The sequence below is a fragment of the Electrona antarctica genome (genome assembly GCF_951216825.1).
Source record: "Electrona antarctica genome assembly, chromosome: 3".
Classification (NCBI taxonomy): Eukaryota; Metazoa; Chordata; class Actinopteri; order Myctophiformes; family Myctophidae; genus Electrona; species Electrona antarctica.
In genome coordinates, this window is record NC_136808.1 from 5,044,657 (window position 1) to 5,058,011 (window position 13,355).

Sequence of the window (13,355 nt, forward strand, 5' to 3'; positions counted from 1 at the left end):
CGGTAGCGTATCGAAATCGACCACATCGGCCATACTAATGCCACATCGATGTCAAATCTGTCTCAAAATAACCCAGATTATTTTCACCAATATTGATGATGCAATAATTAGTTGCTGCGAGAGTGAGGTCTAGCCAACACCAACTTGGGATTCCTGGATCGCTGCCCTCCACAATTTCCTATCCAACGTCAGGTTTTTGAGCTCTGCAGTGTTGTCAGCAAGGTTGGCTCCCATAGGGTCAATTTACTTGCCTCAAGTTCTGGGTGCCTGACGCAGTGCCCTGCCAGCCTCATCCGTCTCTCTCTGACTTTGTCCGTGACCCGTGGTAGGTCCCCATAGAGGTCCACATTTCCGATGCGGTCCGTCCACCTAGTGCCATTCGTAGCATTCTTGTGTAGACTCTATCCAGGCCTTTTTCCTGTTGTATTGTAGTAAGGGTCCATGTCTCGCAATAATAATGTGACCGTCAATGGCTTTGTACTCGCAGAGCAGCCAGTCTGCCTGTTTCTGTCTCCTTAAGAGCATCAGCTGTTAGTGGGGATGGGGGCTCCTTTCACCAGCAAAACAAAAACATAAATAATAAACACAACATAATTAACATTCTGCAATGAGTTGAATAAATATAATATAATAATGTAATATATGGCCCTACAAATAATCGGAGAGATATAATTTCGATATTGTGCATCTCTAATTCAGACAGTTTTTTAGAAGTGGTGTGAATTCAGGTTCTATTAAAAGTATGTTCCATCATCAGGTGTACAAGCAGAAGGTGAAACATTTGCTGTACGAGCACCACAACACCGTCTCGGAGGTGAACGCGGAGGGCGTCGTCTCCACCAAGCTGCTGCAGAAGGAGCACGCCGAGTTGGAGAATGAGCTCCGGAAGGGCATGCGTGTCATCAAGGTGGACCTCAAGGAGCAGGATATCTCCGGGGAAAGCCTTTTCAAACATAAAAAACTGGTGAGTAGGACAGTAGGTAGGTATATACCACATTAATATTGTTACCATTAAACCATTCTGAAATGGGAACCCCTCTTGGTGTTCTAAAGCATTATGTTATACTTTAGCTATTGAAAAATAGCAGATCTATAAGCTCATAGCGTGGCACCGAGTGCTGCACTACGAGCTTGTAGGTCTGCTATTTTCGAAAAATAGTGAAAATGTGGCGCAAATCTTTATATATTCTTTCAGAGCGAACGTTTTTAACTCAAATCGTTGCTTCTGAGGGGTTCCTGGAACAACATATTTTCAGATGGGGGTCGGCAGCCAAATACATATAATTTTGGGCGTCCTTGACATGAACCACTGATAAAGAAGCATAAGGTTTTTCATGTTTTTCACGTCATGATTTAGAAGACATTTTTTAAATTTCGACGTCAGGCTTAAATGGGTTAAGAGAATGAAGCACTGAGAAAACTGTTGCACCTTTCTTCGGAGCGGTGGTCTCAAAAACATAGAGGAAAACGTGACAGAAAAAGACTCGCTCACTGTATAAAAAATGAAGGAAAACTCCTTTAGACCGAGACTTAAGAAAACATTTTTTATTTTATTTTATCATGCTCATAAAGTGCTCTGTGCTCAAAGTGCAATTAAAAGTAGCAAACGTTTCAGTCCTAAGACCTTCGTCAAGTGCTATATGAGTTTTTTATACAGTGAGCGGGTCTTTTTCTGTCAAGTTTACCATTAAGACAACCACACTTCTGGAATACCATGTTTCGTCCATCATAGGTTTTTTTTTGGTAGCCTGCCCTGGAATCCAGACTGATTCGCTCTGTTCGGCAAAAACAAGAAAAGGGAAAAAAAAAAAAAACGGTTAACGCTGAACCAGTGCCTCCGTCTGGATTGCGGGCTACATCGTTGGCACAGAGCCAAGCTTAACTGTATCATCTCTATCTCAACAGAAACATGATGAGGAATTAACAAAAACGAGAAACGATTTTGAGAGACAAGTCAGAGGTGAATGAACCATGTCCATGTCCATGTGGGGTGCGTTGCGCTCAAATTTCAATATCAAAACCTCGCATTGGAGGTTTTAATTTTGTGTCCGTTTCCATTTTGGGCAGAAATCGAGGCCAAGTACGAGAAGAAGATGGTCATGCTCCGACAGGAACTGGATCTCCAGAGAAAAAGAGAGATGAAAGAGACAGAGGAGAGAAGTAACAGCCACATCGCCACTCTGAAGGAGAATCACGAGAAAGCTTTCAGCAACATAAAGAACTATTACAATGACATTACACTCAACAATCTGGCCCTCATGAACACACTGAAGGTTAGTTATGTTGAAAATAAACCATGGTGATCCCAGGAAGGTATCATTTAAGTATATTTCAAATGAATGCCCCCCCCAGCCGCAAGCAACTTAGACGCTATAATTCTATCTGCATCTAAGTTGCAATACCAACCCTTGACAGCCCATTCATAAAACAGAAAATTCCTATCTGTATTAAATGACTTTAAAGTTTAAACCCACCAAGATTGCAGCTGTACGGAAAGCTTGGGTTATCCTCTTTTTTTATCTGTCAAGTCTTTGTTTCATAAAAATCCATCATTGTCATGTCCTAGTTTCAGTATGTCCTAGTTTTTGTATTCGAGTTTAGAACCGTCCTGCGTACATTCCTAATGCACATAATGCACGAGACAGCAGGACGTGGCGTTATTGAAAACGAGTGCTTAAACTCGAATACATAGAAAAAGAATCGCGCAATACCTAAATACAATCACATAGGAATTTCCGGTGTCATGAATGGGCTGTCAAGAGTATTGCAACTTAGTATATTTGCAATATTAGTTGGGCTGAGCACTGCAGTTTTGTGTTTTATACATCAACAAGCATATTATCGATGTTGTTTAGGAACAAGTGGAAGATATGAAGAAGAGAGAGGAGCGACTAGAGAAGGAGACGGCGGAGGTGTTGCTTCAGAACAGGCGTCTGACTGAACCACTTCAGAAAGCCAAGGAGGAGATGGCCGAGCTTCAGAAACAGCTGCTCCACTATGAGAAGGACAAGGTCTCATTGGCGGTGCGTTAACCCATTTTGGGCAGGAACCCCTTTTGGTGTTAGCATTATGTTATGCTTTAGCTATTGAAAAATAGCAGATCTACAAGCTCATAGCGCGCCACCGAGTGGCGCGCTACGAGCTTGTAGGTCTGCTATTTTTGAAAAATCGAAGAAAGACTTGACATAGAAACATAGCTTTTACAGAAAACTGTCATTTTCAAACAAATTTTTAGAATCTGATCTCAGGTCAAAATACGTTAATACCACTCAGAACCTATAAGGTCTCATTGGCGGTGCGTTAATAATACCACTCAGAACCTATAAGGTCTCATTGGTGGTGCGTTAATAATACCACTCAGAACCTATAAGGTCTCATTGGTGGTGCGTTAATACCACTCAGAACCTATAAGGTCTCATTGGCGGTGAGTTAATAATACCACTCAGAACCTATAAGGTCTCATTGGCGGTGAGTTAATAATACCACTCAGAACCTATAAGGTCTCGTTGGCGGTGCGTTAGTACCACTCAGAACCTATAAGGTCTCATTGGCGGTGAGTTAATAATACCACTCAGAACCTATAAGGTCTCATTGGCGGTGAGTTAATAATACCACTCAGAACCTATAAGGTCTCATTGGCGGTGAGTTAATAATACCACTCAGAACCTATAAGGTCTCATTGGCGGTGAGTTAATAATACCACTCAGAACCTATAAGGTCTCATTGGTGGTGAGTTAGTACCACTCAGAACCTATAAGGTCTCATTGGCGGTGAGTTAATAATACCACTCAGAACCTATAAGGTCTCATTGGTGGTGAGTTAATAATACCACTCAGAACCTATAAGGTCTCATTGGTGGTGAGTTAATAATACCACTCAGAACCTATAAGGTCTCATTGGTGGTGAGTTAATAATACCACTCAGAACCTATAAGGTCTCATTGGTGGTGAGTTAATAATACCACTCAGAACCTATAAGGTCTCATTGGCGGTGAGTTAATAATACCACTCAGAACCTATAAGGTCTCATTGGCGGTGAGTTAATAATACCACTCAGAACCTATAAGGTCTCATTGGCGGTGAGTTAGTACCACTCAGAACCTATAAGGTCTCATTGGCGGTGAGTTAATAATACCACTCAGAACATATAAGGTCTCATTGGCGGTGCGTTAATAATACCACTCAGAACCTATAAGGTCTCATTGGCGGTGCGTTAATAATACCACTCAGAACCTATAAGGTCTCATTGGCGGTGCGTTAATAATACCACTCAGAACCCATAAGGTCTCGTTGGCGGTGAGTTAATAATACCACTCAGAACCTATAAGGTCTCATTGGCGGTGCGTTAATAATACCACTCAGAACCTATAAGGTCTCATTGGCGGTGCGTTAATAATACCACTCAGAACATATAAGGTCTCGTTGGCGGTGCGTTAATAATACCACTCAGAACATATAAGGTCTCGTTGGCGGTGCGTTAATAATACCACTCAGAACCTATAAGGTCTCATTGGTGGTGCGTTGACTAAAACTAAGACTAAATAAATATATTGACAATTTTGTCGACAAATAAAAACTAGACTAAAATGTTAGGATGGGACTAGTAGACAAGAGATCTGGTACAAGTCATTTTACACTTTGTTGCATGCTGAAAATAGCCGTTCTACAAGCTCGAGCTTGTAGATCGGCTATTTTCAGCGAGTGTAAAATCAGTCATTTCGACAGCATCAAGGCTCGCCAAAACACATTTTAGTCGACTAAATCAACTCTAGATTTAGCCGACAAAAATCTCATGACATTTAGTCGACTAAAACTAGACTAACAACACTAACACATTCCAGGTGACTAAAACTAAATGAAAACTATTCAAAAGACTATGAAACTAAAATCAAAATTTGCTGCCAAAAACAACACTGCTTGATTACATGGAATAGCCTACATTTCCGTGTATAAATGTTTACATGCATTACATTACACATGACAGCATGCATTACAAGCACAATAATTTGTTCCATGATTTTTGTAAAATGTCACTTGAGAGAGAGAAATGTGTACAGTCATTTATTTGATACTCTTTTTAAGGGGTGCACAATTATGAAATTATGACCGATATCCGATCTCCGATTATTTGCAGGGTCATATCTGCAGATACCGATTCTGACCGATTCCGATATTATACAGAGGACCACAATGGAAACAAGCCTAGGCCCTATAGGGGCTTATTGTCCCAAAGCCTGTTAATAAAGTATTCAATCAATCAATCAATAGCCTATACTCTTTTCCAAGTGTCTGTTTTCACAACAGAATAATATACTGAATGAGATGAGTACACAAATTAAATGTAGAAAAATGAAAAGTTTATTTTTACTTAAGATTTTTCATCATATTTTGATTTGACACTTTTGATTCATATTGAACTCATTGTTGATTTTTTTTTTACACTTTTCATTTAAAAACATTTTTGCTGGTGAAAACCGATTAAATAATCTGTATTATTTTGAGACCGTTCCGATACCGTTTGTCATTTTTATGGCCTATTCCGATTATGCTTCCGATTAATCGTGCATCCCTACTTTCTTTTATATTTCCTGAGTGATCATACTCATTAATTTGCAATAACTCTCGACAGCATTCCAAGGCACGTTTGAAGGTTGGAGAAAAGGAGACGAGAGATCTGAAATGGGAGCACGAGGTGTTGGAGCAGAGATTCAGCCAGGTACAATGCTGACATATTTTTCCGTATTCTGGTGTTTTAAGCATTACGTTATAATTTATCTATTGAAAAATAGCAGATCTACAAGCTCATCTACGAGCTTGTAGGTCTGCTATTTTTGAAAAATCGTGAAAATGTAGTGCAAATGTTTGAATATATATTCTTTCAGAGCAAACGCTTTTAACTCAAATATTTGCTTCGGGTGGCGTCCCTGGCAACATATTTTCAGATGGGGGTCGGCCGCCAATTACATTAATTTATGAGGTCCTTGACATAAAATATTGAGAACCACTTGACATAGAAACATGAGGTTTTTCAGAATCGTTCCCAGGTCTAAAGGTCATTTTGTGGATAATGGTCCCCCAGGTCCAGACGGAGAGAGATGAGCTGTACAAGAAGTTCACGCAGGCTATTCAAGAGGTGCAGCAGAAGAGCGGTTTTAAGAACGTGTTGCTGGAACGGAAGCTGGACGCCCTGACGGACAACCTGGAGAAGAAGGAGGCTCAGCTGAATGAGGTGCTGTCTGCCTCCAACTTGGATCAGACCGCCCTCGGCGTGGTCACACGGAAAGTCGAGGTACTGTAACCACCATGTGTCTCTTCCTAAGGCCTATTCATAGTCTGGACTTTCTGTGGTGAGGTGACCACCGCTCCTGTGGTGAGCTGACCACCGGAGCTGAAATAACGTTGAGCGGTGGTGAGTAAAAACAGAGAGAAGGGCTGGAGCGGTGGCGGTGGTTTGCTCTTCACCGCGGCTCGTGACGTCATGTTGTAGTTCGGTGGTCACCCCACCACCGAAAATCCAGACTATGTATTGAGCCTTTATCATATTGGGAACAGTGTTGATATGGTCGACTAAAACTAAGACAAAAAATGTTCGTCGACTCCCTTTTTTCCACTGACGAAAACTAAATGGAAACTAAATGAAAACTAAGCTATGACGACTAAAACTAAGACTAAATATACTGAGAATTTCGTCGACAAATATAAACTAAAACTAAACAAAAAATAAAAATAAAAACTTGATCACAAAACAAATATAAACTAGACTAAAATGTCAGGAAGGGACTAGTGGACAAGAGATCCAGTACAAGTCATTTTACACTTGGTTGCATGCTGAAAATAGCCGATCTACAAGCTCACAACGTGTCGCAGCGCGACGCGTTGTGAGCTTGTAGGTCGGCTATTTTCAGCAAGTGTAAAATCAGCCATTGCGACGGCATCAAGGCCCGCCAGAATACATTTTAGTAGACTAAATCAACTGTAGATTTAGTCGACTAAAATCGTATGATATTTACTCGACTAAAACTAGACTAAACACTAAAACATTCCAGGTGACTAAAATGTGACTAAAACTAAAAGACTATGACTAAACTAAATAAATCGCCTCTCAAAACATGTTCAGTGCAAATGACAATAGAAGTTGTGGTTTGGTGTCGTAATGTTTTTCTCAAAGTCTTCTCTCAGCTACTTCCTCAAGTAGGAATCTGAAACGATCCCATTACATAGTCCTGGCCGCTCCCTCACTCTGGCCCCTTTTCCACCGGTAAATGGTAAATGTTGGTGCATTTATATAGAGCCTTTATCCAAAGCGCTTTACATAGATTGTGCATTTACATTCACCCATTCACACACACATTCATACACCGATGGCGGAGGAAACCATGCAAGGCACCAACCAGCACATCAGGAGCAATTTGCGGTTCAAAGTCTTGCTCAAGGTCACTTCGACACTAACACCGGGGTTGAACCGGTTCCGTTCATTCTTCCTGCCTAAGTGTTGGTTGAATGGTTGAATTGGTTCAGAACCCTAAAAGTGAATTGGTTTGGAAACGGACCCAAAAAATGGCCACCGGTTCTATAAAAGCACCAATAAGGTTCCAAGAATCTGGAACGGAACCAATTCTAGAACCAAGGTTCTTTTTTTTTTGTTTGAAAAAGCGGCCTCTGAGAAAACTACAGAATGTTTGTTTGCACTTCATGTGATCCACTTCATCACTTGAAGAAAACTATCATCTGATTAAGCCAACATGCACAAGGAAGCAGCCTAATACTGTCTGATGTAGGCAGACAGACAGAGACAGACAGACAGATACAGAGATCTCCATATACAGTATGGGCACAAAAGGGACACAGACAGACAGTTAAAACGGGTGCTATGACAAGTTGACAACGGGTATTATTATAGGTTCCCAAGTTGCATCGTTCTCTAGTAGGCCGGTGGCCAACGGGCACGTACAGGTCTAGTTTCTATAGTAGGCCGGTGGCCAACGGGCACGTACAGGTCTAGTTTCTATAGTAGGCCGACGGGCACGTACAGGTCTAGTTTCTATAGTAGGCCGGTGGCCGACGGGCACGTACAGGTCTAGTTTCTCTAGTAGGCCGGTGGCCAACGGGCACGTACAGGTCTAGTTTCTATAGTAGGCCGGTGGCCGACGGGCACGTACAGGTCTAGTTTCTATAGTAGGCCGGTGGCCGACGGGCACGTACAGGTCTAGTTTCTATAGTAGGCCGGTGGCCAACGGGCATGTACAGGTCTAGTTTCTATAGTAGGCCGGTGGCCAACGGGCACGTACAGGTCTAGTTTCTATAGTAGGCCGGTGGCCGACGGGCACGTACAGGTCTAGTTTCTATAGTAGGCCGGTGGCCAACGGGCATGTACAGGTCTAGTTTCTATAGTAGGCCGGTGGCCAACGGGCACGTACAGGTCTAGTTTCTATAGTAGGCCGGTGGCCGACGGGCACGTACAGGTCTAGTTGAAATACAAACACACACAGGGGTGAAAACGTGAATCTCTTGGCGGAGAGCATTATTCCTCCTGATACGTTTGTGCTTTATGAATTATCATTATTGCTTGCATACTTATTTGTGGTGATGCACTATGTATGCTTGTTCTGCTGTCTGCGTATTGGTGCAGTAATCTTTTCTTTTTTTTCTTTACATTAGGAAGTTCTGGACTCCAAGAACACTGCTATCAAGGGATTGCAGTATGAATTGGCTCGTGTGTGTAAGGTGAGTCAGTCTGTGCTCTAAGTGTAATAGCTTCTTCTAGGTCGTCCTTAGACGAGCCCTCCATCGTTGCTTCCAGTCATTCCGGTTCTCCATACATCCGGCCAGCTCGTTGGTGCTTTGCACTCCTGCGTCGTTCTTGAGTATACATCCACATATGTAAATGTGGGACGTCCTGGTGACCGGTGCCCGTGTGTTGGTTCCCACAGCACTAGTTTGCTGGCTGGCATCTCTTGGTGTCTTTGGCAGTGTCCTGCTATAGTCTCATTCTCCTGGTGTCTTTGGCAGTGTCCTGCTATAGTCTCATTCTCCTGGTGTCTTTGGCAGTGTCCTGCTAGTCTCATTATCCTGGTGTCTTTGCCAGTGTCCTGCTAGTCTCATTCTCCTGGCTGCTATTTTCTGGCTCACCCTTGGCATTCCGTCATACAGATTTGTGCTGTAATGGTAACATGTGTGCTCTTAATGATGTTGAGTGCTGCACGCAGCATTCTGCTTCAGGGTTTTACTACTTACTTATACTGTAGTGTTGTAGGTAGTGGCATGTATTAGTTTTAGAACTGTCATCTTTAAAGGAGACACGTTTCTGATCGGCAGGCCCATAATGACATGCTGCGGACCTACGAGGCAAAGCTGAAAGCCTTTGGCATCCCTCTGGAAGAGCTGGGCTTCAAGACCCCAGAGTGTATTGTAGCTGGACAGACCCTGGGACAGGGTCCTGCACCCCGATGAGAAACCAGCTTATCCTCCAAAAGACTTTGACTTCCTTGATCCCCTTTGATCTACTCTGACACTTGCATTATTATTTTTTTTTTATCTACAAATAAACTATTAAAGCACCTTACTCTTTTGTTTTTGTTGTGTGCAAATGATGCTCAAAATCAATGATATGAATACATTGACTTGTATAAATGGTCTTAAGGTGGTTGCACACTGGACGTGTTTTTCGGGGAGGGAAAACAACGGAAAAACGCAGCTAAAAATCTGAAAAACGCAGCAGTGTGCAGGCACCTTTACTGTTTTCATGAGGGATTTGTTGAGATGTTTGTCCTTTGAAATACATCCAAGTTGAAAAAACAAAACAAAGTGTTCCTTGTGCAAGAAATGTCAAATATTAACATAGTTTATTATATAATGGGTTGGAGTTGCTGCATGGTATGTGTAACCTACTCTCTACTGCCCCCATCTGGTGGAGTCAGGTTATGGTATGTGTGGTCAACTCATACGTTCCAGTAATGCTGGAGTTCAGTACTACCCATGTCATGACACTGGAGAACCTGCAGGTGGCACTGTGGTACAACTAAATGGACTGCACAGGACTAGACCAGTCCAAACAGATGGCTCTAGGACCTCAGAGGGCTAACTCTAGTAAAGTACTTTAATTAAAGTGTATTTAATTAAATTGGCAGGGTTTTGTCTAGTTGCAAATCTTAAGTTTGAACTAGGCTATAATATTATAATTGTGAGAAACACATACAGTAATTAGATTAACTTTCATTGGCTTGGTGACATGCAATCATGCATTTCTGTTGAGGCCAATGATCCCAATGCCTTCACCCTTGTGGCCCCAGGCCCTTGATCACCTATCAAGTAGAAAAATTGGCCATGGGATGAATATGAACTTATTAAAAATCAAATGGTGATAACCAAAATGGAATGATCATGTTGATTGTGAAATCTGTTTCCAAGCATGTTTTTATCTCAAGAAGATTGGCCTATTGCAGTTTTATTTATTTGTATCAACATTATTCAAAGAGCTGTGAAGATGAAGAAAGAGCAAGCACCCCACTCCTGATTTAATTATTCTTTGTTTTACATCACCATTACATCACCTAATCAACATGAGTTAGGCTTAAATATAATATTAGCGCCCCTCACGCTTTGTTTTCTATTGGTGTAAGTTTTATTATAAATGTTTGTTTATGGGTTTCGTCTTTATTTTTATATTTTATAGAGAGAGAGGCGGTAAGTTGACAAGAGTCAGAGGTAAGTTGCGCGCTCTGCTCGTGCACAAGTAGGCCATTCATGGCCAACTTGTGTGCGAAGCGCAAGTTGGCAGCTCGACAGAGTGCATTTGTAGTTCAATGTGTACATATAATACTGTATATATATGTAACAATCAGAATATCCTAGCTCCCTCATACACTGTATGTCAGAATCCCTGTCATGTGTGCCACTCTGTCAACTGTGTAGCACAGCAGGTTAGTTAATATGTCCAAGGCAACTCATGAGAACATTTGGACTGTTGCCTTACTCTATTATTCACTCTACTACACCTAGATATAAGTGAGAAGTTTTAAGCAGTGGTTGAAAAATGTTAATTGATCGAATGCTCCATCTATGATGTAGTCTATACAGTTTTGTATTTCCATTACATTTCATTTGTTGTGCTGCAGTCTTTATGTCCTTTTCATTGTCACAGCATATTGAGATACTTTATTGTACTATAAAACTTAGTGCAACTATTCCTGTTTATTTTTTACATTATAAAGCTCACCTGCACTAGTATGTCATATGTGTTTATTCAATATGGTTCTCAGTGTAGGGGTCTTCAGGGGCTTCCAAATGATTGACAGATAGTAACGGTTACTAGCTGTCAATCATGGATGGATTTTTATGGACCAGGTCAGTGGGGCCAGTGTCCAGGGGTCCTTGACTACAGGGGCCCCTGTACTGGGGGGGCATATATTTCTTTCACATTACACATTAAACATATTATATATATATAGGTTAACTGTAAGATATGTGGGCCCTTAAGTCTACAGTAGAAGTCCAATCCTAAATAGCCATCTGACTAACAGGACTAATAACAATATTTTTCAGATTTCATATATGTAAATCCTGTATGGTAAGATGTCTACAGGTGCTTTCTTGACCCATACATATAACATACATCTCTAGTTATAACTCTGAAATATATATTCAAAGATTTGCACCACACTTTCACGACTTTTCAAAAATAGCAGACTCGTAGCGCGCCACTCGGTGGCGCGCTATGAGCTTGTAGATCTGCTATTTTTCAATAGCTAAAGTAGAACAGAATGCTTAAAACACCAAAAAGGTTTCCCGCCTAAAATGGGTTAATCCATAAACGATGTACCCTTTTGGAGTCTGTGACTCTGAAATCGTACTACTGGAGCCATATGGCTCGTATGTGGGTCCATTTCTACACTCAGAGTTGTCCCGGACATAAATAACAAAGTCTGCAGTGGTTCTCAAAACATGGGGTCTGGACGGGGATCCCTTCTTTCAGAGCGTTCCACGTGGTCCCCAGCAAAATGTGTTAATAGCCTATACACAGCTCACATCATATTTGTTCGCAAAGATATGGCCTGGTCAGCCGCCGCCGGACAGTCTCCAGAGGGTGCAGAGATAGAATGGATTAACACCAAAGTGCAAGACACTATACCATCGTCAACATCTACAAACCACCACCCAGCAGATTGGTGCCTGCCAGATGTCCCAGCCCCTGCCGGCTGCCGCGTACGCTGGCGACTTCAATAGCCACCATACAGACTGGGGTTACACTGATGGTGACTTCCTGGTAGACTGGGCCTCGACTGTCGATGCTTCACTACTATACGACCCAAAGGAGCCACGCACACTACTCTACTCTGCACGATGCAACAGCACCACCAATCCAGACCTGGCATTTGCAAAATGGCACAACAACCGGTCTCTCCCTGTAAAGACGCATCCTGGACATGTTTCCCCCAGTCACATCACCACTGACCGTCGCTCATCACCATCCCATCTTCGGTCCAGCCTGTGCAAGGGAGGGATGTCAAGAGCTGGAACTTCCGGAAAGCAAACTGGGCAGGTTTCACTAAACAAGTGAACAAGGCAGCTACTGCTCTATACCACACCCGTGTTCCAACAACCTGAACGATGCCTACGACTCGTACTGCAAGATGCTGCCGGCCGCCGCCAAGAACAACATCCCCCGTGATGTACGCAAAATGTCCCCTGCTGGGATGTAGAATGTGAACATCTACTTAAATAAGAAACGCAGGCAACGTTGGACTGAGACAGTGGAGTCAATTGACTTCACACACTCCAGTCGAAGGGGGTGGTCAGACCCTGAACAAGCTGACTGGAGAAGGTCAACACCTCCTGCACAGTGCCCCATCTAATCACTGCAAACTCCATTGCGTCGCTCCTGCTGAGTAACGGCCTGCACTTCCCCGACGCAGACAAGGACTTCACTCGAACAACTATACCCCTGCAGAGGTCAAGCGAGAGGCAGCCACACTAGCCCTCGCTCGGAAAGGCACGGTATCCCACCTCCACAAGGTCGTCACGGAGACACCACAGCGTGCGCGCGCCTCAAGTCCTGTCGCCCTTTTGCCACACAGGCCCATGGGAACTGCTCCGCACAACACCTCCAAGGCATCCTGGGTGAAGGCGAGATGGAGGGACCAGTGGAAGGCAGCAGAACCATCCAGGCTTCACCACTATACATGGAGGATCCCACAGATGTTCCTGGCCATATCACCTGCCCCGCAAGGAGTGGACAACCCTCAACCGCCTGAGGACAGCTGTCGGACGTTTCGGTGCAGCAATGCAGAAGTGGGGTCTCACAGATCAGTGCCCACTGCGAATGTGGGGATCCATTACAGACTGTGGAACACGTGCTGA

At 43.0% G+C, this 13,355-nt stretch overlaps 1 protein-coding gene across 1 annotated transcript in view; it reads left to right on the forward strand.

Annotated features, from left to right (window-relative positions):
- The window catches only part of drc4 (dynein regulatory complex subunit 4), a 12,412-nt gene extending 2,857 nt beyond the window's left edge, over positions 1–9,555 (forward strand). The window contains exons 4-11 of the mRNA XM_079496854.1: positions 758–964; positions 1,906–1,960; positions 2,068–2,273; positions 2,856–3,023; positions 5,629–5,715; positions 6,079–6,288; positions 8,658–8,723; positions 9,315–9,555. Coding sequence (XP_079352980.1) covers positions 758–964; positions 1,906–1,960; positions 2,068–2,273; positions 2,856–3,023; positions 5,629–5,715; positions 6,079–6,288; positions 8,658–8,723; positions 9,315–9,449 — 1,134 coding nt within the window. The 3' untranslated portion in view covers positions 9,450–9,555. The remainder of the gene's footprint in view (positions 1–757; positions 965–1,905; positions 1,961–2,067; positions 2,274–2,855; positions 3,024–5,628; positions 5,716–6,078; positions 6,289–8,657; positions 8,724–9,314) is intronic.
- The last annotated feature ends 3,800 nt before the right edge of the window (positions 9,556–13,355 follow it).